Source organism: Bombus impatiens, unplaced genomic scaffold (genome assembly GCF_000188095.3).
Source record: "Bombus impatiens unplaced genomic scaffold, BIMP_2.2 scf_0320, whole genome shotgun sequence".
NCBI lineage: Eukaryota > Metazoa > Arthropoda > Insecta > Hymenoptera > Apidae > Bombus > Bombus impatiens.
In genome coordinates, this window is record NT_176739.1 from 1167353 (window position 1) to 1193081 (window position 25729).

General features: G+C 33.1%; 4 protein-coding genes across 9 annotated transcripts; 2 read left to right on the top strand and 2 right to left on the bottom strand.

Moving 5' to 3' along the window:
• Nucleotides 1-133: 133 nt before the first annotated feature.
• On the bottom strand, nt 134-2423 carry LOC100742510 (vacuolar protein sorting-associated protein 72 homolog). The gene is made up of 6 exons (XM_003489296.4): nt 1962-2423; nt 1669-1880; nt 1423-1605; nt 1115-1331; nt 836-1048; nt 134-759 (listed from the first exon to the last, which is right to left on the bottom strand). Exons 1-6 carry the CDS (start codon nt 2093-2095, stop codon nt 525-527), a joined length of 1194 nt encoding a protein of 397 aa, XP_003489344.1. The 5' UTR covers nt 2096-2423; the 3' UTR covers nt 134-524.
• A 1136-nt stretch (nt 2424-3559) lies between these two features.
• On the top strand, nt 3560-6541 carry LOC100748817 (beta-ureidopropionase). The gene is made up of 5 exons (XM_003489349.3): nt 3560-3862; nt 4755-5005; nt 5396-5784; nt 5882-6199; nt 6280-6541. Exons 1-5 carry the CDS (start codon nt 3756-3758, stop codon nt 6388-6390), a joined length of 1176 nt encoding a protein of 391 aa, XP_003489397.1. The 5' UTR covers nt 3560-3755; the 3' UTR covers nt 6391-6541.
• On the bottom strand, nt 6528-10868 carry LOC100748931 (peregrin). 2 transcript variants are annotated; one of them, XM_003489350.4, is made up of 8 exons: nt 10413-10868; nt 9719-10001; nt 8807-9650; nt 8429-8728; nt 8177-8351; nt 7675-8093; nt 6999-7373; nt 6528-6894 (listed from the first exon to the last, which is right to left on the bottom strand). In XM_003489350.4, the coding sequence occupies exons 1-8, from the start codon at nt 10530-10532 to the stop codon at nt 6714-6716; spliced, it is 2697 nt and encodes an 898-aa protein (XP_003489398.1). In that variant the 5' UTR covers nt 10533-10868; the 3' UTR covers nt 6528-6713. The 2 variants fall into 2 exon arrangements, with proteins under 2 accessions (XP_003489398.1, XP_012240845.1); XM_012385422.3 differs by having other exon boundaries at nt 10266-10546.
• A 1043-nt stretch (nt 10869-11911) lies between these two features.
• Nucleotides 11912-25013, top strand: LOC100742979 (AN1-type zinc finger protein 5). 5 transcript variants are annotated; one of them, XM_012385367.3, is made up of 6 exons: nt 11912-12215; nt 20092-20240; nt 20323-20609; nt 21447-21914; nt 22293-22464; nt 22540-25013. In XM_012385367.3, the coding sequence occupies exons 4-6, from the start codon at nt 21630-21632 to the stop codon at nt 22686-22688; spliced, it is 606 nt and encodes a 201-aa protein (XP_012240790.1). In that variant the 5' UTR covers nt 11912-12215; nt 20092-20240; nt 20323-20609; nt 21447-21629; the 3' UTR covers nt 22689-25013. The 5 variants fall into 5 exon arrangements, with proteins under 5 accessions (XP_012240790.1, XP_012240791.1, XP_012240792.1 ...); XM_012385368.3 differs by having other exon boundaries at nt 20092-20193; XM_012385369.3 differs by lacking the exon at nt 20092-20240.
• The last annotated feature ends 716 nt before the right edge of the window (nt 25014-25729 follow it).

The window sequence follows — 25729 nt, forward strand, 5'->3', positions numbered from 1 at the left end:
AATATATATATATATTAATATATATATATATATATTATTATATGAAAGAAGATATCGCCGAATCGGCGACATTTTATTAACCAATGCTTTGTACTTCATAATTTTATTAATAAAATCACTTTTGCTTTGAACATATATGTATACGTGTGTATTGTACAATTTTTCGTTTCGTTAGCCGAAAAATATTGATATTAATCGATATAGCTTTGTATAAATAGGTACATTATATATCGCTACTTTTATCATAATTTTAAGACTGTATATACAAAGAATCTCAAAACTCACGTGATACAATGCAGATGATATGCAATAATTCGATACTACACTTAACAATAAATTATGCGATTATTTACAGTTTCTCTTTTCTTTACAACATATTTTTTCGCTGTTATTTGTAGTTTCATTTATTTTACAAATTAAAGGTTCCTTAAATGGAAGTCCTGAATTTAGAAATAATAAAAATAAAAATAATGCATTATTATAATGATACAGATATTGTTTAATTTTATCACTGGTTCAAGAAACTACATAGGCATGCTCGCGGAAGCTGGTTCAAGACGTACTGTGTTTCTTTGAGCTAGACCACCATGATTTTTTTGTCTCCATTCGAGCCACCGTAGTAAATCTGGGCTTTGTGAGGTATCATTAATATCTGTTCGAGCTTCTAATTGCTGATAATACGCTTCACGCAATAGACGAAACGTTTGCACATTTTTGTATGGTAGCTGAGTCATGGGATCTAAATATTTTGCTGGGAGCCTAAATATTTTTTTATATTTATAAATTTATCTTTATCTATTAAAAAACTATGAAAAGTATATTTTTGATATTTTACCTAGTAATTGCACATAAAGGTTTCATTGGTGATCTTGGAGTGGAAGGTTTTTTGAAAGCTTCAGAAAACAGTTGTTCATTTTCGAAAGTAATGAAGGTTCTTTCGTAATATCCTTTTGTTTGTTCATAGTAATATTTGCCTTTGTTGGAATTTTGAGAAGATTCCTTTTTGGCAACGTCCGTCATGCCATTTTCTGTCTTTATAGTTACAGCACTGAAATGAATAGAAATTTATTGTTAGAATATTGTTAATTTAATTGAAAAGAAAGTTATATTTTACCTTTCATCTATTGTCCCATCTGGATGCTTGTCTTCCAAATTTGCATTTTTTTCATCATCTCCTTCGACATTAATTTTATCTTCTTCTTTATCATAATTCACCTCAGAAAGTATCATAACAGGCATTGCTAAAGACTGATACCTAATCATAGGACCAGTTTGCGATTTTCTTACTGTCCTAGTATTTTTTTTTTCATTTTCTAGTTTCTGATACTTTTCTGCAATTAATATAATTGAATTAACAAAAATAATAAAAAAATTAAAATTATCAATAGCATATTAGGTAATCTAATGATCATCATATCAAACCTAATGATTTCATATTGATCTGTTCAGTTTGCAATGCTTCTTCTAATAATTCTTCTTGAGTAGGCTTCCATGTATCATGTCTTATAACTCTAGTTTTCCTTTTTTGATGCTCATTTCTTTCAGTAAGTCTTCTTTGTGTCGCAGCTGATTTTGCAGCAGTAGATCGACGTATAGATTTTCTTTCTATAAAAGATTACAATTTATTGTTTGTCCATATAATTCAGCATTTATTTCACATACATTCACCTGTGCTCTCGATAAAGGTTCTTTGCCTTGGCTGTCTTACTCTCTTTTCTTTAGATGGCAATTGATTAGACTGAACTTTAGGTTCTTTGTAAGCTTTTGTTACTAGCCTACGTTTTTTCTTAGGTCCCTCCTGTTCGGTATCAGAAATGGGCTCATCATTTTCATCTATGCTAAAGTCTGAATCTACTTCATCTTCCGCTTCATCTTCTTCCCTAAATTAAGACAAATTGCTTGTGATTAATTCTTATTACCATAATGTTGACAAATTGGTGAATAAATAAATTGACATTAACATGTAATCATGATCCTGTTCTACTTCTTCAAAACCTCCATAAGTTGTTTTATAAAAATCATCTTCCTCTTCTTCATCCAGTAATTTTGCCATCTTACTTCCGGCGTTTGAACGCCGATCTCTATTTAGTGCCATTTTTATAGTTATGTAAATTACTTTTGCTTTGATTAATTTCTAATTTTTCAATACTATTCGCTTTTCATAGTTACTAAATCTATTAAGTTTACAGGTTAACATAACCTAGAAAGAGAAGATAAAATGACCACATATTTATTCACTTGTATGAATTATCTGATGTTTTGAAAGTGGACGTCTTTTAATACAGCAAGAATGAGCTGTTTTTAACTTTTCACATTTTACTCTTATTTGCGTATATATATCATATATTAAAAACAGGTCATAGGTACTAACAACAATTCATAATCGATATCGTTTTCGATAATTATCGATGTTATCGTTATCGTTTTTATCGATAGTGACATATTCGAAAACAATCGATAATCGCGTTTAAATTTAAAAGGCAGAAATAATTTATTACCATATTTAGTTTTTAATTGATTATTATCATATATCATTATTATCATTATTTTTTAAAATTTATATCGAATGTATTTTTGTTATGTAAAACTATATTTTCATAGGTTTACTGATAATAATCTAAACTTGAATAAAAAAAAAACATATAAGAACGAGATACAACTTTAATTAACGAACTTTATTGTAGTAATAGTAACAGAAAAATATTTTTTGTTGTGTAATAATCTGTGTAATACATTCTGCTTGAGCAAAAACAAGCGATACATTTATTTTGATAATATTTGAATATGAAGCGTTTAAATTTATTGTTTCACGATACAGTGGATTATAAACAACGAGAGAGAGAGAGAGAGAGAGAGAGAGAGAGAAAGAGAGAGAGAGTAAACCTCCAGATAACCTGACTGCACCCTATCAGTAACATTTAACATGCACGATTACTTGAAAAAAATACTGCATTTTGTTAACTTTAATGGAAAATTTTTGGCTCGTTTGTACAATTTTTCATTTTCTTATTTTACAGATACGGGAACATCTCGTTGAAAATGGAATTCTAAAGATTGGAACAAGTAACAATGTAATTATTTTTAGAAATATTTTCTACAAAATTTCTACGTTTTTATACAGATCATGAAATTATGAAGTTATGGGGTTTATATAATGACTACATTTTTTATTCGAAATAAATAGGAGCTATATCAATATTTAAACAAAATTAAAAATAAGAATAAAAATTATGAAAATTTGTTAAAAAATAACTAAAAACAAGATATCTTGAGTCTTCGATTTTCGGTGTTTATTTTCAAAATAGAAATTGTATGATAGAAAATAAAACGTATCTATAAATAAATGATCTACGTTGATTCTTTACTTATAATTATAAATGAATAAATACCTATCAACAAAACTGAAGATGATTAATTATTAATTATTATTATAGAGATTAGCCCCTAGAAAAAAATGTTATATTTAATCAAACACAGTAATACGAAGTCAATGAAAACAGTAAGGTCATCTGTTCCTTTCAACCAGGTACGATAGAGTTTCGAAAAAATTTATGGCTGGTATGATAATTAATTAAGCTAGTGAAAAAGCATTCATTGATAAAGATTAACGAGTATGTTAACACATGTTTGCACATATCATCGATATATATCACGCGTTAACTCTGCGTCCTCTCACAATCGTCTGGAGTCAGTGACGGAGCACGGTTACAAGCAGAATCGAGTAGCAACGACGTTTGAGAATTTCTCACAGCAAAATGAGTAATTCAAAGTTTGATCAAACTCTCGAAGAGATTTTGGAGGCACATCTACCAGAGAAGGAGCTGGCTGAAGTTAAGCGCCTTTTATATGGCCGCGAGTTGCAGTAAGATTTATTCCTATTTATATACTTAACACATTGACTGCCACGGTGGTCATCGGTGACCACTGTTACTAAATTTTGTAGGGTTATTAAAATAAAATAAGCTTTATGGACTAAAAAGTATTTAACAATGTGAATTACTTACATAACACTGTTAGAGGAAAAGTACGCAGATGTAACATTTTGCAAAAATTCAATGTTATAGTGTAGTATGTTTCAATCTATTGCGCCTCCACGGCAAGATACAGAAACTGCGCGTGGCAGTCAACGGTATCAATCTTCAATTTGTTCTTTTCTCTTAACAGATGTTTTTGAACTGAATTTTAATATACGAAAATAGCTTTTGATACTCTCCAAACGTTTTGAGTACGTTGTACCCGATGTCAATGTATCTTAGAATAATTTGGTGTGAAATATTTTTAGATTTCACGCGATTTTGCGCGAATAAAGAAATTGGCCTTTTGCGCATAGATGTTTCATGTACTGGATAAATTTTGGCGCTGGCTAGATTTGGTGGAAAACTGAACTGTACACAGGGTGTCTCATCAGAAATATTTTTATTATTTCTTATCCTTATATTTATTTTAGATTTATGGAGTTCGACCAGTGTAACTTTTAAATGACTCATATTCTTATCCTACATTGTGTATTTCAAACTTAAGAAAATGATAAAATTAATATTTTTAATAAGAAAGATTATATACCTATATATTTATAATTATATTGAAAATAAGAATATATAATTATATTATTCTATATTCTTGACATTTTTGTACGTAGAAGCATCTAGTTATTAGTACATTCTGTATATGATTCCTTCTATATTTAGATTACAGTTACAGTTTACCATAGTATCATGTTATTAGTAACTAATTTTTTTTCTAATGTATTGAAGGTCGCTAAATCTTCCTCAATGGAACGGAAGTGAAGATCTCGACATCCAAGGATATATTGTGGGCGGCAGTGTGACGGAGCAATTGCGTCCTCCACGTCTCGTCCGGGTTGGTTTGATTCAGCATTCCATAGTGCTACCAACGACAGAACCTTTGCAGAAACAAAGAAACGCTCTGCATATGAAAATCCAAAAATATGTCGACTACGCTGCAGCCTGCGGTGTGAACATACTCTGCCTCCAAGAGGCTTGGGGTATGTCTGAAAATCTATATAATGCTTAAAAAAATACATATCAATGGAATTCATGTATATTAAAAAATCATGTACTACTTGTCTTAAAAGCTACGAACTTGGAATTTTGCGGACTGAGAGTGTTATCATTCTAGCTATTCAAATATTTGCTTGTTTTGATGATAATCTTGCATACACTTCTATATTTCCAAATAAGATTATATAATACTAATCTTAATGTAATTCTACAAGATTAGATAAGAATAGGGGAACCTTCTTCAAAGAACTTCCATTCTTTTAAAAAAAAATTACAGTTTATAATCATCTTATTCGAAATAATTGTCCATTCTTTTCATTGTTTATTTTAGAAACCGTTTATCTAAAACGGAAACCTATTCATTTATGTTACAGCTATGCCATTTGCCTTCTGCACCAGAGAGAAATATCCCTGGTGTGAACTGGCTGAAGATGCTGAGAATGGATCAACCATAATATTCATGAGTGAACTTGCTCAACGGCATGGAATGGTTATCATTTCTCCAATTCTTGAGAGAGACTCTGCAAATGGCGACACTCTGTGGAACACTTCTGTAATAATTAATAATGATGGAAAGGTGATTGGAAAGGTGAGGAAGAATCATATTCCTCGTGTAGGAGATTTCAACGAGTCTACTTATTACATGGAAGGAAATACAGGACATCCCGTCTTCGAAACATGTTTTGGACGTATAGCTGTTAACATTTGTTATGGTAGACATCATCCCCAGAACTGGATGATGTACGGATTGCATGGTGCTGAGGTAAAATTTATCTTTAATCATATATTTTTTACAAATGTCACAAATCATTTATATTGATAAAATTTCTAAAAATTTATTATAAAATATCTGTTCTTAGATTGTGTTCAACCCATCAGCAACAACCAGCCATACATCTGAACCATTATGGTCCATCGAAGCGAGATGTGCAGCCATAGCAAACAGTTACTACACCTGTGCTATTAATCGCGTTGGAACTGAAACGTTCCCCAATGAATTTACGTCTGGCGATGGAGCTCCTGCGCACCATGATTTTGGTCACTTTTATGGGTCCAGCTACATCACTGCTCCTGATGGAACTAGAACACCAGGCTTAAGTCGTTGCAAAGATGGTCTTCTCGTCTCTGAACTAGACCTAAACTTGTGTCGTCAGATGAAAGATTTTTGGTGTTTGAGAGTAAGCTAAAACCTTAGATATTCGTGATCTTCTGTTTTTCTTTTATGACTCTTACTCTTCCTATGTTTTTTTCTTTCTAGATGACACAAAGATTGGACTTGTACGCCAAAGAACTGAACGAGTATGTGGAAAAAAACTTGAAACCACAACAGAAAAATGTGAAACAGCAGGAAAAAGACAACAAAAATTAATAAGTCAAACATAAAATGCTGCAAGTCGCAGATGCTTATTTTTACAAATTTCTTATTTTTACTGATTATATGTATAAATCAAAAAGAGATTATAAAAAAATATATATGTATCTAGACAAATATTCAATCAGGCAAGATTTTATACAAACAATGTTTTTTTTATTTCATCTCAGTCATTGTTTAAAAATATAAATAGAATTCTGGAAAAAGTATGACTTAAGGATAAGTTACCATAAGTTACACATGTATGTTAAAATTCTTTTTACATACTTACAAATTCTTAAAAAGAACTTATAAATAATATCTTATCAGAATTCACGAGATTAACTGACCGAACCGGCGTTCAACGTTGTGTTGTGCGTTTGTTTACGGTAATGGAGCGCCTCCTGATACGCTTTCTTCACGGCTTTTCTATCCGCAGGTTTTCGAGACTCGATTAATTTTGCTTCATCTAGTTCTTGAGACACTCCGAGCTTCTCCAACTTTTCCCCTGGTAACCATTGCCTGCAATGATTATATATAATTACATATATACACAAAATAACCAAATCGATAGAACAGCAGGAAAACAAAGAATATAATTGCACTCTATAGAGAAATAAAATTACCATGTTCTTTTGGTATCAAAGAAGAGAACGAGAAATACTGGTTCTTTGTAATTGACGGCGAGTGCTAATACATCATCAGGCGGTGCTGGTATTGGTACACCTTTATGCACGGTGCCTCTGGGTGTATTAGGATCTATTATAAGAGCCGGATACCAGGGATATCCGCGACACTTGGCCCATACAAGTTGGAGAGCCTCCAGACCATTGCTCACTGCACCTTGCTTGCTTTCCAGCTCTTTTTTTGCTTCGTTCGCTTCTTGCTGCCTCTGTTTTTCTTCTTCTAAATCAGGAGTAGTGGATCTGCTCGTTGAACAACTGCTGCAACTCGAAGATTGACTTTCACCTTCTCCCACGTCGCTATCCATTGTTCTACTTCTGCAAACATTAATTTCATATTGTACATCGATATTGTACTCAATATTTTATTGAAATAATTGTATAATGGTTAATTCTGTTTTTCTCTTTACTTTTCCACGCTTCTATTTCTTCAGATATCCTTTTTTTTCAGAATACCTTATGCATCAAATGTGTGGAATACACAAGCGGTAATAATATTATATTAAATACTAGAACAAAATATTCAAAAGCAATCTATATTTGATTAATATTTACTGAAATATAACACCCATTTCATATGGATCCAAGAACAGTAAAGTTAAAAGGGAACAATGTGCACCTGTACTCTTTAAAACTGTCACTCTGTTTCTTCTTATCATCCTCCAAGACGAACATTTGATTACTTCTACTGGCTCTCGCTCTTGCTTTGCGAGTGAAGAGAACTGCTGTTCTTCTATTAACTCCTCCTCCTCCTATTTCTTTCTCTCCGGATTGTAACTCAGTTTCTCCACGACTTCTGTTAGCACGGTCTCTTTTTCTAGATTTGGATGCTGTCTGCTCGTTTTCATTTACAGGGTCCAATTCAGGATAGTCTTTGCGAGCTTGATCTATGAGAGCGCCGCCTTGTTCCTTCATTTTTATTCCAGCTCGATAAAACATGGTATCTTTACGGTTGTAGGCCAAGCAGTTACTGACCATCAGATTAAAATCTGCTTCAAAAGCTCCAATTGTGTCGTATTCTTGTCTTTCTATTTTGATCTAGTAAAATAAAGATTATAATTTGTATATGTAACATGTAATATGAGTTTTTTCTTTAAATAATTTGAAATAAGATGAATTACCTGCATGGTAGAAAAATCCATAGGATGAGATACAATTTCCAAATAATCTGGGACTTCTTTAGTGTTTACTGGTTGTCCAAACACGTCGTTTACATCTTTCATTTTGATTGCTTCTAGTAAGGAGCATAGAATACTTTCCAGTGGACGTAATTCGAACCACAAACATTTTTCTTTTCTACAGAATAAAATGAAATGTTTGAATATTTATTATATAGCTCTTGATAATTGAGTTTCTTTTCAGTGAAATCTTACACTTTGAATAGTTCTTTCTTCAACTTCTCACGTTTTCGTACTAATTCACAAAGTAATCGGGCTCGCTCGAGATCCTGACGTAAACATTGCCAATACTTTAATTGACGATACAATTCACCACGTAATTCACTATCTGGTGGGGGTGAAGAATTCTCTCCAAGTGGTGGTGGTCTGGATTGAGGATGTGAACTCTGAAGTCTCCTAAGAAGAGGAACACCATTTCTGTATTGGCGTTTCAGAGTCCAGTATGCTATAAGACGCTGTATCAGTTGGCTTCGTTTAGGCAACCCTTCAGCTAAGCTAATTAACATCATAAATCATTAAAAAAATTCTTTATATACTTTGGCTCATGTGTTAAAACAATTTTATGTTTTTTACCTAGCAATTTCCTTAATACGTTCTGGTGGTATGGTTGGAATAGAAATAACTGGAGCAGAAGAACTCTTCTTATTCGCAATTGCCCTTCTTCTGGCATCAGCAGGATTGGTGGAAGGTTGATAATCAGATGGTGTATGAGCTTCACAATAAGCAGTTTTTTGAACTAACATTGGTTCCCCATTTGCAGGTTGCACTGTCCTCATACGCATACATAAACCAGCTTGTTGCGCACATGTTACATGAAATGCAGCATAACAGTTACTTTTGTGGCACTGAATACAAGCACCAGATCCTCTACGTTTGCATACACAGCATGTAAGTCTCCAACGTGCAGCAGGTATACTTTCTATACTATCAATAGGCTCCAGAAACACTGTATTAGCGAATCTTACTTCCGGTATCCACAAAGCACATACAACATGAGCCCACGTAGCTGGGCGGTCAGTTTGTTTAAAAGCACCACCCCTATTTGGGCACAAAACACAATCAACTGCTCGTGAAGGACTTTGCAAACATCTTCTGCACAACCACTGTCCTTCAGGAATATATGGTACACCATAACAATCCTGATGAACAGCTAGATTGCACATGTCACAAAATAGTATGGCATTACTGTTCTGACATTCTCCATCCATGCAAATACAGCAGACTGCATCTTCATCAGCTGCAACTCCTCCACCACCATTACTTTGTTGTTGAAAGTATGATTCTTTCTCCAATCTGTCCATCAATAATTCAAATGTATCAGGCTCCAAAGGTGGACTGAGTCCCGAAGCTAATCGCCTTTCATTTACTGTAGACAACCACGCAGTATCTTCTTCATCTAAATCATACTCTACTTCTCCTGCAAAAGAGGAACAAATTTAAGTGAATTGTCACTTGAAAAGTATAAGTATATTTGAAATGAATTACCATCAAGTTCTTCCCCACTGCGTTCCATAAATCTGATATATGAATTTGGAAGTGGTTCTGCTTCACCTAGCTGTTGTTCATACCCATCAATCTCTTTTACCATAGCTACAGGTAAATTGCTAAGAATATTCTTTTCTTCCTTGTCTTTGTCTAACGGTATAGCATGACCTTTCTGAATCGTATTTTTCTCATCAGAACTATTCCCTTCCAAGGAAATAATAGGTACTGAATCAGTAATTCCAATTTTGAATGTTTTATTTGTATCTTCACCAATAGGATTCACCTTAAAAGTAAATAATGTTACAAAATTATTTAATTCCTAGTGAAAATATTTATGAATTAATTTAAGTTCAGTATATAATCTATCACAAAATAAATATACAGCAATAAGTAACATAAATAAAAATATATTGTAATGCAATACAAATGAAAAGAGATACTATTTTACAGTTCATGTGTACTTTTAAAAGTCACTACGATATTAATTAACAGACTACGGATGTTTATGCAATTTTATATTTTTATGAACGTGGCTAAAGAAATTTACTTTAGATATTTTACATGCTTTTATACGTTATTTGCATTATGTAGATTTTTGGAATCTCAAATTTCTCAAAAATGGATGAATATGTACAGTCTATGAATTCATAACTTTCACGCAATTCTTTCACATTCACCGGAACGATTTCCATACCAAAACAAATTTCGATGTTTCTTGGGTGCTGAGCGTTTCGTTGTTCGCGGGGCTAGTACTATCGTTACTAACACCGATTCTACTTCTGCCTTTTTTTTTGTTCGACTGTGGAGTGTTCATCTTCTTTCACGATCTCGCGCAGTGTATTGTAAACGATAATTAACGTGGTTATATTATCCGCACTTTCGGTTTAAAAACCTTCTCTTACATATGTTTTCTGTTTTTCAGAGCATTTCTGCTATGAATTCGCTCCGGTATCGTATACTAAAACTGCATGGACTAATGCATCTCTCATTTTCACGCAAATAGGTCCGAGATATAGTTATTGCATTAGTTTGCATTTGAGGGGCAAAAGAAACGCTCCCAAACGTTTGAACAGGTAATCTAACCAATTTGAGCGGCAAACGTAATGTGCACTGACATGTTAATGCAATGAAAGTACTTTGCATCGCGTGCTAATCATAAAGCACCTTTTTCAAAAATACAGGTGATTAAACTCGTAGATTTCCTTTCCTTCTTATAAAATATAGATTTATTTCCATACATATATATTTCAATGAATTAATTAAATTAAGCTTAAATTTGGTAATTTATGGATTTAATGTCCGTGATCTACGACACTGCTGACAGTAATGAAAACTCACCATTATAAACAAATAATTCGAGCATGCAACATAACCTCGCAACTAAGAAATGGAAAATTATTTTCCTTCACTAATTTTTATTGTAAAAGAATGATACTAATTTATGAAGCTTTTCGTATTGTTCTTTTAACACGGAAAAATGTAATAACTTTATTTAATCAGGATATATGACGAAGTATAAATTTAATTTGATATGAATCTCGTGTTATATGGGACCCAAAACGCAAGTTTTCTTTAATATAGCAAAAAAATATAATTTTTTTGATGGACGAGTAAAAGAGTATAAGTCAGAATTATAAGCTTTGTAGAGAAGCGTTTATGATAGATAGATAAATAGATAGATAGATAGATTTTTTATTGCTTCACTTATGGAATTATAAGCCGTTTACTATATATTACATCTTACCATATTTTATCTCTTAGAAAAGTATGCAATTTATATACTATATGTATAACACAATAAGATACAAAATATATAATAATAATATATAATATACAATATATACAATATTATACAACACAAAACTTCATATAGTGCAATAATATGATAAAATAATACAAGAGCGCTTTAGTACAATAAATTATACAAAATAAGATATATACGAGTAATATATGCGTGTAAAGAAGTACTTATAATATTCATAGAGTATATAAGCGTATTTATCCTCTTTTGACGAAAATTTGAGTTAAATTTTTTTCCCCGCCCACCAGATATGTAATGTAAAGACGGTTTCCAATGCGCGACGCGCGAATGAGGCCACCTGGCGGCAAAAGAAGCACTTATAGAACAGAACTCAACTCGGCCGCCGATTTGAGTTTGTCGACTCTGGTTTTGACTATTTAGTGTACAGATTGGGGGAGGGTAAGAGATCTAACTTTACACCAGTCATTGGCAGTATTTGTTCCCGTGCCCGCAGCTTTGGTTCGTCTATCGTCGTAGTCGAAAGTTTGGTGTAAGGACTAGTTTACTAGATAACCGATATTTGTGTTTTGTGAGAGTGCGGCCGCGCTGAGTATCAATTTGGGGACTAACTGGATTCGTAACCGAGGGGACCTAATGCTCCGCTGAGAATTATGTCGGATACTGATGCGGGATTACGATCGGTCACACGTCAAGTCAGCTGACATATTGCGCCCTGCTACACCGCAACAGCTCTTGGTAAGTGTCGCAATCGCGCTACTTGGTCATCAACGCCGACTATTTTTATCAAATCCCCTTGAAATACGTCCGTATAACCATACGTTTCATTTAACGCTAACGTTTCTTCCTTTTTTTTTTTCATAATAACCAGTTGGTGAGATCTAGCCTGATTTTGGTTTGTCCCATTCCCTCTCGCTTTTGTACCCTTCTCTTGATCCCCCTGTCTCTCTGGCGTTTCTCTTAATAAAAAGATGTCTGACGCGATGTGGAATACGTGTATTGTATGGGACAAAGGAAACGACGCAATTGCTTACTAAGTGCGTACTTCTCAAGGATAGGAGCCATGTCTCTAATGTCCGTTCCGTTTCTTCGTGCTCTTTGACTGCGTGCTTGCGTGCGTACATGCATGCGTGTGGCCGTGTGTCTGCACGACGGCAGCGCCGATACGATTCAAGCGCAAATCCACACTTATGCATTTATTCTCCTTCTGTTCTCCTCCTCTGGATGTTCATACCCCTTTTCGTGCACCCACATCCGCACTGGTCTTAAATCCCCTCTTTAGCCCTTCATGCGTTCCTTGGAAACTAGTGATCCTCGTTCTATTCTATTCTTTCTTAGTTAATTTAGTTACACAATATTCTAGGGATCAGTACAAATGTCCTACAAATCGAATTTTCAAATAGGTTTTTTAATAACTTTAAGCCTGACATTTATTCTTAGACAATTTCTTATAGGTTATAAGTTCAGACATTGTTTTGAGGTTATGACCCCCTTTTCTCCTGTATGAAACGCCTGAAATTCGTTAGAATAGTGTGATTGAGTTTTTTGTAACTCTTATCCGTCAATGGTCGTCGAAATTATCCGAAAACTTTCATCATGCGTGTTCGTTATATGAAGTTTAGGCTTATTTCCATAACTTGTCGTTATCTCGAGGAATTGTTGAGCAACCTTAGCTGTGTTCTTTAGATGTATCTCGTATTTGCAATAGTTTGATATGATATATTCAATATCTTGGTACGCAGAATAGTGATCGTAGTCATAAATCGTAATTCTCGTGTAAGAAAGAATCTGTAAATAGCATTGACGAGGTTATAAAATCGAGCGCCCACGACAGGCAATGGCAGCGATGAGGAGTGAGGACAAAAAGTGTACGATTTCATCGGTTGCTAATTCTCTTCGAATTTTCAAGCTATAGCGACCGCGTTATTCGCTAACGATCTGAAATTAACGTACTGTAATCCTGAGTCCTTTTGTATGATAATTTACCAACTAATCATGTTAGTGAATTGACATGTTTACAAATTGTAGATTATTTTTATGAATTTTATTTATACAATTTTACGTGGAATTAGATAATGAAAAACCTTTTTCATAATAATTTATCAACGTGTTACAAGTTTCAGCTTCGAAACTCTATTTTTTCAAATTTATAATTTTCTCAGACAAATGGGTAATCAGGTGACATGTGAGTCTCATAATTTCCTTTTATTATAAAAAGTTGTATTATCAATTTTGTTGTAGATTAGAATTTTCATTTTTGTAGTTTTACGTGGAATAGGATAATGGAAGGTTCTTTTTCACAATGAGTTAGCAACATGTGACAAGTTTTAGGTTAGAATCTTTATTTTCACAATTTTATAATTTTATCAATCAAAAAAGTTAATCAGATGACTCGTGGGTTAAAAAATTTTCCTTTCTTTTAAAAAATTATCGATTTTATTACAGGATAGAAACTTACAATTCTAAAGATAATATAAGGTAAAATAAGTAAATCAATTTTATTTTGCTACTATTATGCAAGAGAATTTGACAGTGACTCGTGACTTATAAAATTTTACCAACAATATTGGTTGAATGATGCAAGAAGTTCCTGACCTCAATAAAACCAAGTTTTGTTAGGTATATCGAGTAGTACGATTGAAGTGATTAGCAGGTTGATGCTGTGTGTCGGTGTAGATTAACCTCACCCGAGCCACACCTCGCTTTCTTCCGCTACATGACTGATACCGTAAAATGGCTGCATGTAGATTTACAAGCAGAATAATATCGCGTGTGATAATGCCTTCGAGGAATTTCACTGTCGATTGTCGGTAAGCGTGCGCGTAAGCGCGCGCGCCAATCAGATCTTCATGGATCCATCAACTACTAGAAATTTTTTTCCTCAATGAATTTTCATGTCTAATGAATTACAAAGATGTTCTTTTTTCGTAAAACTCCGTTTTCAACGGAAGATGAGTCAGTCATTTATCGTTCTCAACCTCAACGGATGCGATTCAAATCATCGTCGACCATATACATACGTCGTACTTTGGAAGATATTCATACCACGTGTCATTGGACTGTACAGTCGAATTTCGTAAGAACAATGAGAGAAGAGTATAGGCGACTGACAACTAAAATAAAGTTGCAAGCACAATTTTAGATCGTCTTTATTCATCTCCTCCCTTTGTTGCATATTGCAAGATTAAAATTTTTGCGCATATTTTTTGGCGCTATTCAAGTGACATTTTGATAAAACAATTTTTTGTAATCTTTTGCATTAGATTTTTTGAAAACGCTATATTCGACAAATTAAGAAATTTACATATGAGAAATCAACACAAATCGCATACAGATTGGTATATATTTGTATTTGTCTTATAGTTATTTATAATAATTAGAGTATACATATATAAAATTAAAAATACTACTTTATTATATTTATTACTTAACTGTTACTAGAAAAGAAACTATACGTATACATATATTTTTCTTTTTGGTTAATATTTGTTAGATTTAAGTTCCGTTTCAAATTTTCTAGTTTCTGTTTCACTATCAATTCCAATCGTTTTCTCAAGACAAAAGTCAAGATCAGATACAAAATTCATACCTCATATAAAACTTTATGTCTATATTTGGAAATCAACGAGAAATTACTCAATTCGTCTTATTTTTTTAATATGCAAAAATCAATTAAATTTAATACAATATTCTATTCAAAGTCGGTATAATTGTAATCGATTGTAATTCTTAGTACATAAAATTGCGCAACTTCGTATCAAAAAAATTTTCTATGCATATATTATGTAAATATATTTATTCAATTAGAATTGTTAAACAACCGTGCCCATGCAAACGAATGGAAACTAAATCTTTGTGTAAATCAGCGATTTGTTTTTGAGCGACTCATGATTAGTAATTTTCATTGTATTAGCTTCTGAGCGACGCAAACGTATTTGTGCCAAACAAAAGTGAACACTAGATAAGTAAAACGAACAACAGAAACCCGTCATCAAGAAATCTGTCAAATATCTATTTAATACTAGGACGACCACAGTAGTCACCATAAACAACTCATCATTTTTCATAGAAATTTTATTGATTTACAATAGTACGTGTAGTCCATGAGTCACTTCCCCATTAAAAAATTGTGTAACTTTTTTATTACATATTTCTAAATCTTTGTTTCAGGACTTTAAATTTTGTTCTTTTTTTTTTTTTTTGAAATTTATAGTAGAAAAGAGCACAACGGACCAACGAGTAAAAATAATAGAAATTTATTTTCGAAATCAAGGCTTCATTATTCTAACACTATTTTCACCTCAACATTTCAGGTTTCACCCAAGAATTGTTCATTAATGTAAATTGCATAATTAATTGTAATTCCAGATTACAATTTGGAATGACGTTATGTCACAAAGAGTAGTCAAGCTTTACTTTTTTCTTCCTTTTTTCTATGAGGATTTATACTCTTTGCTCTGTTGTAAATTTTTCCATTATAAATTCCAAAAGAAAAAAAGGAAAAGAACTAGAAATCTGAAACAAAAAGGTAAAAATATATAATAAAAAAATGTTATACAACTTTTAAATGAGAACCTGACTTATGGATCACGCTATATATTATTAGAAAATTTAAATGATTTGTTGTGAAGCGTATAAAAAGAGATATTATATTGTTTTTCTATTGTATATTTTTTCGTATATCGTCATTTTTTGCACAAAATTGTATATTTTAGTCATCTACACCTCTAATTTTTAAATCAGAGACGAGTGTAATTTTTGGGGCAGATCGCCATGTAAAATTCGCGCGCGTTTCTCCGTAACGAACTAGTTAGTTACTTTCCGTTCGAAAGTGTTTCTATTCCTATTGGTCGTGTAAACTATAAACGAAACTTTCATTAAAAACGGTGTTTTTAATTGGCTGTACTGAGTGTTACTGTCATTGTCGGCGCGATAAATGTCATGTCGAAACTCTAGACCGGAAATAGTGTTTTATGTCGATGACGATATAAATAACGATCGAACAAATTTTGTAACTTTGTCGCTTAAAGCGAATTACATACATGAAATAATTATGCAAATTTGTTGTTTTTTAAAAAACAATCGTCATAATGACTTTAGAAAATGTTAATTTTTGTAGTGATCATTAGTCATAACTTATGTAAATGTATAAATCAATTTTGAAAAATTAGGTATATTACACTAAAAGCATATTCAAGCATATCTTAGGTTATTTTTTATCATATCGCATACTAAATATTTCGTTTATATTTAAAAAAATAATAGTTAATAATCCTAACCTAATGTTATACATATTATTGCACTTACTGATTAAAGATGTCATGACATATTGCAAATGTAATTTTTGTCTTTATCTGCTCAGTTTTCCGTAGTATTGAAATAGTTTAGAAATCATTCTTATTGATAATATCGCCAGAGAAAATTAGAAATATTGGAACTAGAATATTCCGGCATATTTTTATATCATTTTTTATCATGTTGCATACGGAAATGAAATGTTTCGTTTACATTTGTCACAGACGTGTATTCGATTTAGTTGCAAGAGAAATAATAGTTGATAACCCTAACTTAATGTCATACATGTCACTGCACTTGTTACTTTTTTATCTGTTCATTTTTCCGTAGTATTGGGATAGTTCGAAAATCATTGATATTTAGACATTTCTAGCATATAGGAATGGTGACAGTAAAAATGCTATTTATTCATATTGCAACAACTTCTAATTTTTGCATCACAAGATTTTATTGTTAATTTCGATATACAGTTATATATGCTTATTATACGATTGCAATTAAAGGCATTAATATTAGAGCCCAGTAACGTTTCAGAACTCAGAAATTTATTTTATACTCACCATTACATCTAAATGCGACAAAAATTATTTTTTCCGATATATTTGATGATCTATATTAACGATTCTTAACATAGATTTCAATTTATGTATTTATCGAATGTAAGTTACCGACCGTCGGTAAATTTTGAAATATTCAAATAATTTCGAACGTGAGGAAGTTAGTTATCTGAAATAAAGCAAAGTCATGTATCGAGGTTATCATATGCAATGAGACGCGAAAATAAAATTCATTAGCGTTCAAAGATAGAATAGGAAATTCTTTCTGATTCATATTTTCTTCTCCGTGACACTTCCTAACACGTGTTTTACGTTTGATTTGGCTTTCAATTACTGCACTGACGTCATTGATTCCGAAAAACTAAAGGATTTAAATCACGTTCATTGCCTTAATCCTTTCACAATGATAAATTTTCATTAAAAGACGGATAAATTATACCAATTATTGATTACTGCATGTTTTTCTTTAGTAATAAGCTTTCAATTACTGTGGTGATGTCATGGTGTTCGAAGAAGTAGCGTATTCAAATACCGTTCATTTCTTGTTCCAACTCTTTCACTATGGTGGATTTTCGTCCAGATACAGACGAATTACATTAATTATTAGTTATCAAATATTTTTTACTCGAAATATACGTGATATTTCTAGATTCTGTTTTAAAGCTGGTTGAGCAACAGGTCGAATACTTTGTGTCAAAATATATGACACCGACATCTTTTCTTCGATTATTAATTTGATTGATATTTTAATTTTATAATTAAAATATATAATGTTGAAGTAAATTTCTGTTGTTTTTATAATATATAAAAGAAAGCTTTTTTTATGTAGTGAAAGTGAAAACGCCAGAGATATATGTACATATAATTACTTTAAAGGAATTTACTAAAGCTATCAGAATGGTCAAACTAACTAATTCATAATTTTTTACATATTTTTTATATTATGCATTTCTTCAAGTATATATCTTTCATTTGGATTTCTTTGCTGCAAATCTTATATCTTAATTACAGTTTAATTATATCTTTGTTATAATTTTAATGTTAAATTTAATGAATAATTGTTTATCACAGTACTTTATTAAACTGTAGAAATAATGAAAAAATTAATTTAAACGAATTTCTACGAATCAAAGGTGAAGTATCTTTGAAGTTATACGAACTAAGAGAACGGAAAAAATTCTATCCTAGCCTTTCATTTCGCATCTGTTGGCATACATCAGACAATATATATGTAGTTTTGATTTTATTGTATTACATAGGTATCATCGAGAGATCATGCCGCGACATCTACAAATTCATTCGAGAAATACAGTACAACACATCATCATACATCTCGTAATCAAGAATACTATCGCAATACTTCCCAAAAATTACATGTTAATTATCCATCTACGAGAAATCATGATCATTGTTAAGTCTGATTCGACGGAAAGAAAAACTTACAAAAGGTTAGAAAACCTATCGCAGAAAGAACGATCGCGTGAGTGCGCATGCGCAAAGCAGGGAAAAAGACCGACTGAGTCGTGCGATATGTATTCGAGAAAGAAAGAGAGAAAGAGCGACGAAAATAAGTGGCGGAAATTCAAGTATTCTCTAACTAAAGAGTCTAGTAAATCTTCAAACATACTGTTTATGTTATTTTTTATATGTATACGCAGTATAAAAGAAGGGCAAGAAAAAATTCAATGGAACATTTCTCTTTTTATGAGATGGTAGGTAAAAGCATAAACGTAAGAAATGTAGAAGGTGCCTAATGAAGAAAAGATATTTGTTTTTAATAGATAGAAAAGGAAGGAAAGACCTCGTTATTTATCTATAGACTGCGAATCTTTATGCATTTATGAAAAATTCGAAAATACAAAAATGCACACAATGCACATAGATAATCAAAATAAAGTTTTTATGATATTTAGTAGATGAAACACATTTCTATTTAAATTTCATTCTTTTAGATAAAGATATAAAGATGAATACAAAAACCTATAGTCTATCTATTTACATTTCTTTTTCAATAAAACCCATTTTCTCAGCACGAAATTTGCAATTCATATTTCTTCCAAACTACACATGTTGAAAGAAAGACACATTCTACTTTTGGAGGTAAATTATTTATTTACAGAAGTAAATGATAATCTATGCTGTACAATTTATGTTGTACGAGAACCGTTATATCTATACTGAATAAACCCGCTACAAAACCGTAATAAATGAGACCTGAGTAAATTATGCTTTATCCATCTTCTATGTTAATATTACAAAGAGAAAAGTACGTAGGTATGTATGTGTTCCGAGATAATCTCAGAAACCATTCAACCGATTTGGGTAATTCTTTTACCGTTGAAAAGTACATTTCCTCCAAATGAATACAAGCTATATTTTATTACGCTTACTCCTCAGGAAACCGAACAGTGAGCATAAATACGACCCAAGCTGCAGTTTCATTTCCACCATAGGGTTGTGCCTTGCTCGACCGACAGTTGACAGTTACTCCCTATAAATATTTCTCGACTGCTATTTACTATATTGATTTCTATTGCAAATGACAGTGAATCTAGAAGTGTGAAGCTAAATTCATATCAGTTCTTTCCAGTTCTATGCAGACAAAGTCGCGGGTAATAACTAGTAACATCTAACCTTATCGTGAGCAAGTGTGCGCAGCCTGTCGTTGGTTGTACGTCCGCCCAGAGGCCGTACGTCCAAACGATCGCCATCATGAAAACATTCGGCTCGTCGTTATCGTTGTTTCTCCTCCATCCTTGCAGGTTCCTCGGATTGAAGTAATATCGAGCGCGAAGTTGCACGCACAAAGAGCGAGAAAGAGAGACGGAGAAAAGGAAAGAAAGGAAGCGAGACAGAGCTATTTGGTAATATTTCGTTTTAGCTTTGGCGGTGAGAGAGAAAGAGCTATTTGGTAATATTTCGTTTTAACTTTGGCGATGAGAGAGAAAAAGAAAGGAAGCGAGATAGAGCTATTTGGTAATATTTCGTTTTAGCTTTGGCGGAGAGAGAGGCCTCCTAAGAGACAAAGCCAACGCGCGCATCGCGAGAGAGTGGCCAAAGCGAGAATTGCGCCGCCGAGATTTATCAAGCAGAGGCTCAGAAGGGAAGAGAGCCTTCTCGACCGACGGTCGACCCAATCGGTCGTGGTAAACTGCTACACGTCGTCTAACGTGTCTCTTAAACACACGACAAGGATAGACAAGGGGAGCCCACTTAAATGCCTCGAACGAATTCTTACTCCATGTTGTGCGTTGGTTGCGACACGACTGCGTGTTGGAAAGTGAGTAATATCACGTTTCCCCCCGATCACGCCTTTATACGATTTTATTGCGTTGAACACGAAAAATCGGATAAAAGGGGTTATGACAAATTTGAAAATTTCCCAACCCCTTTGTAATTATTGTGTTCTTCTTCCTTTTAACTCCCGTTTTTTTCTTCGCTTTTCCTCGTCATCGACAATTGTTTGCTTCTCGTTGTCCGATTTCTTGGTTTTATTTGCCCTTGGAGGAATTACATACACATTCTCTCTCCCTCTCTCTTTCTTTCGTGAGCACTGAAACTGTTCTACACGAGGGAACGGCCCTTGTCTCAAGATATCGTTATTGCTGCTGCTGCTGACGACTTCTCTCTATTCTATGTATAGACTCCTCGTTGTGTACGCGCGTGTGTGCAAGTGAAAATTCGACATGAAAAATCAAGCGTCTGGTTTCTTTGAGACAGTACGGATGTAGTCGACGGTATTTCCTATATAATGCGTCTATTATGGTGCAATGATTGCTCCGTTTTCTTGTCCTTTTAAACCTGAATTGAGACCCATCGCGTTCGACACTTTTTTTAAATTAAATAATTTCTAGTGATTTGTATTCCATTTGAGGACAGGTTACCTGTACAAGAGTTTCCTAAAATGTTTGTGCTTTGTCATTGACAGATAAAGGTTGCAGTGATAATTATTTTGTACACTTGTATTGTACTCTTTGTCTTATTTCATTCTGTGTAACAGATTTATTCTTTTAAAGTTTATTGTTTAGTTTTAGAGTTCTTTCTTCTTTACTGATTTTAAACTATAGATTGTATCGTGACAAACAAAGAGATGTTAAAGAAGGCTGCATTTTGGTAGGTGAATGTATGGTGACACGCGGTCGTGAAGGAGCAACTGGAGAGCGAGCTGTGGCAAAAGAAGCTTAATTATCTCCCATTTAGTTGACTGTAACTTGCTCGATATTGTTTCGAGTGATTGCATATAGGATAAAACTAAGGACTTTGTTCAATCATTGAGGTTTCATTGGGATAAACAAAGAAAATGGAACGAGAATCTAATCCCATGCAAGCTCTGTGCCGCAGCGGCTGTGGATTTTATGGCTCCCCAGCCACAGATGGCCTTTGTTCTCTTTGTTACAAAGAAAACCTAAAAAAGAAGCAGCAACCTCCTGTGTCAGCTGCCACTGTACCAACATCACAGACCGTCTCTGGTAACGCTGGCACGTTGCAAGGCGGTTTTGGTAGTCCTGCAGCTACAGGAACTACAGCCCAACCTACCATTCCTACCATACCTCAATCAACGACAGATCTGCCCAGCTCCAAAGAAGTAAGTTTTATTCAAATTGTATTTATGCGTATTTAAACTTTCATAAAACTAGTTTATTATCTTTAATTAGAACAATGTAGATTAGAAAAGGAGAATTAAGGTTTATTACCTAATTTTAATTGTCATAAATAGACTGTGCATATTTATTTATTTATAAGTATGCAGAAAGGTGCAAAGATGTGCACAAAAATTATGTAAAATATCGAAAGTGAAGTACATATTATTACATTTACAAAATTCAATTCTTTATCTATTTCTATAAAAGTATAAACTTGCATAAAGATCCCCAGTCTATTTATAAAATTCTATGGAAAAATGATAGAAGGAAATTATTCAGCAGTTGTAAATTAATAACTCTTTATTTCTATTATGCTTTAGATAAATAGGGAAGATCAAGAAAATGAAGTAGGTGTAAGCAGTGGAGCAGTAGGAGAAGGATCTGTGAGTAGTGGAGATGCAGACGACTGCTTCGATGGCAAAGAGACTGACAAAGAATCTAAGAAGAAGAAAAATCGTTGCGTCGTGTGTCGCAAAAAAGTTGGTTTGACGGGTAAGTTAACGACAATTAGAAGACATTCTTGATTCATTTTGGACAATTTACGATTCGATTTGTCTCTCTTAACAGGATTCGAATGCCGTTGTGGAGGACTGTTCTGCTCTGTGCATCGATACAGTGACAAGCACGATTGCAAGTTCGATTACAGAGAAATGGGCGCTCAAGAAATTCGGCGCAACAATCCAGTTGTTGTTGGTGAAAAAGTGCAAAAAATTTGAACTATTTAGTGCGTAGATCGTTGGGAAAATGGTTATATAACTATATAAACAAAGCAGAATATAAAACAAAAAAACGGAGAAAAAATGAGATAAATTATCTGGCAGCTGATTGCACGTCGAGGGGCGAGACGGGTGAATGCGAGGATCGTGAACGAAAGGTAGCAGGGAATTAGTATGAAAGAGAGAGAATGAGGGAGAGAAAGAAAATCGTAGTAAATGTGTTAGAACGAGTAAGAGTGAAAGTTGCGAGCTTATTGTGCCGGTAGAGAGGAAGAAAAATACGAGAGAGAATGGAAAATTTAAAAGGAATACAAAAATTGGTTTGTACACAATATGCAAATATAATATATAGAAACGCCGAAAAAAGATATATAGACGAAATTTTCCGAAGGAAGAATGAAAAAAACACAAATAAGAAAGACTAACGCGAAAAGTAAAAAGGAGAAACAAACAAAGAAACAAATTAGAGTGCGTGCCACGTGTACGAGTGCTTCGAGAAAATTTTTGGATGCTAGTGCCATGTCAGATTGTCATCTTAAGCCAGAGTTCTAATCTAAAATATTTTTGGTTCTAACTGCTGCGCGCTGTCAGCTTATTACTACTATTTACCTCTATTATTATCTACGGCTTATTATTATTTTATCTTATGTTTATTAATTTACTTAAAAAAAAAAAAGAAAATGCAAAATTCGCGTACGGAAGTGTTTGTTTTTTTCTTTTTTTTTCTTTTTTCTTTTTTAGATATTAAACTTTAGAGAGAAAAAGAACACGAATTCTTGGTGCGATCTTGGTCGGTTTTGTTCCGAGACGTCTCATCGGGGATCCGGGTTTTTGAATTGTGAACGAGAGAGGAAAGGGAGAGCGAGCGAGCGAGTGAGCAAGAAAGAGTGAACAAAAAGGAAATTTTATATGTATATAATCTATATTTCTGTTTCGTTCGTAATATCCAAAAAATAAAAAAAAGGGAATGTTGCTTAGGTAGTGGCTGACGTTGATGGGTGATCACAATCCTAGGTTAACAATTAGTCTAATAATTATTAAGTATATTAGTCTATTGATTCATAAATAATGCAATGAAGTATAAGTAGTACTGTGTGTTTATGTCCAATTTCACGTGAATATAACCAAGCATTATTCCTTATTAAATATGTTTCAAACTATATTGCAAATCAATTATTTACGCCATGCGTTAATAAATATCTTCGCTGAAAAGAGAAGAAGAAAAAAGAACAAAATGGCGAGCTCTGTAATGATTCTTCGTCTGATTCCCCGAATGATAATATTTCGAGATTAGGAAAAAAAATTAGGTTGTGTCACGTGACTCGTCCAGTCGGTTTTCTCGTTTCTCTTTGTGTCTTCTAAATAAGATTTCTAGTATGTATATTGGTGCTAAAATACACTTTATACGATGAAACGTTTAAAGGCCAGCCAGACATAAATAAAAAAAAAAAGGAAAAATAATAACGAACGAGAGGCCCCTCGACGAAGGGACGACTATCGGCCCTGTTGTACTCGATCGATGAAAGAAACAAAAATTTCTCCGTCTGACTTTAACCATTTTCTTCCGTGTTGCAATACTTTTTAACGAAATGAAGAAGAAATCTTAAAAAAATGGAAGAAAAAACACGAAAGAAACGTACGTTTCAGTTCTTTTGTTCAGCGTGTCTCTTGATTCTTAGACTAGGTCGTAGCTGAGAAAGAGAGAAAAAAGAAGTTGCTGTAGGTGTTGAGTTTTATGTCGCTTCTACAAACAAAAAAAACTGAAAAACAAAAACTGTTGCACGAAGCAATTTGTTGTAAAAAAAGAATAAAAATAAAAAAAAAAGAAAAGGAACAAGGAGAATAAAAATTTGTCCTTGTTGCTTCGTGAGTTTTCCAAAAACAGAAAGAGTTGCTTTTCCCGCGTATCGTTGTCTTCTTTCGAGCGTGCGAAAAAAGATTCGATAGTCGTCACACTGGGTCTTTTGCGATTTTAAAGATAGCTAAATTGGGAGAAAGGAAGAAATTGAGTGAGAGCGAGAGCGAGAGTGAGAATGTAAAGGGAGAGCAAGAGAGTAAGACGAAAAAACACCACACTGTGTATCGTACCATCATGTTTTTTTTGCTCTGTCTTTAAGAATAATTGCGTTTCGTTGTTTTTCTTTTTTTTTTTCTTTCTAATAGATTGTTGATCCTTCGTTCTTTTTAAGGTTTTGCGTGATAGCCAATCTAGCGATAAAAAAAGCTATTGAAACGAAAAAGTCGTCTTTATGAGAATACAAAGAAAGAAGAAAAGTCCTTGTATTGATACGTTAAATAGAATAAAGTGAATCGTTCTTAATTTCAGTGCCACGTTATGGATGATCCTTATTTTATAATATAGTCGATACAATTCTGTATGTACTTCTTGCAGAACGAGAGGAAGCTAAGAGAGAAAGCGATTTCTATAGAAACTTTGCATATATTCCATATTTGCCGTGATTTCACACGTACAGATACACGTACATACCCATACATAACACACGATGAACATAATGTCTATGGACAATATATTATTATGTGTACAGAGTGAGACTTTCTCGGTCGTCACAATTTTCCAATTTTTGTAATCGTCGTATGAAAAACAAAAACAAAAAAAAATGTTATAAATAAAAATCGTATTGTTTCAATATGAACTACTAACTAAAAAAAAATCTCACATTAGCCGAGGCTTCACAACAAATCGTCTTTTATTTTGTTTTCACGAATGACGTCAGAGTATTTCAATTCAAATTTTTTTTATCTTTAGTCGTTTGTCAGTTGGCAACATTGATAAATTATTTTAACGTCATGATTCATTTAAAAGAAAGATAAAATTCAACCTACAAAACAAACATTAAAAATTGTTTTTTATGTAATGCATCATAACGAAATCATACGATTATTATTTAACATTTTGCATGATGGGAAAATCTTAATGACTGTTGGAGGGAAAATTTAAAATAGTCCTTGCAAATTGTTTTCTTCAGATTGGTTGCGCAGTGATACATTTTCGTTCTGACGCGCACCTTAGAGGAAAAGAG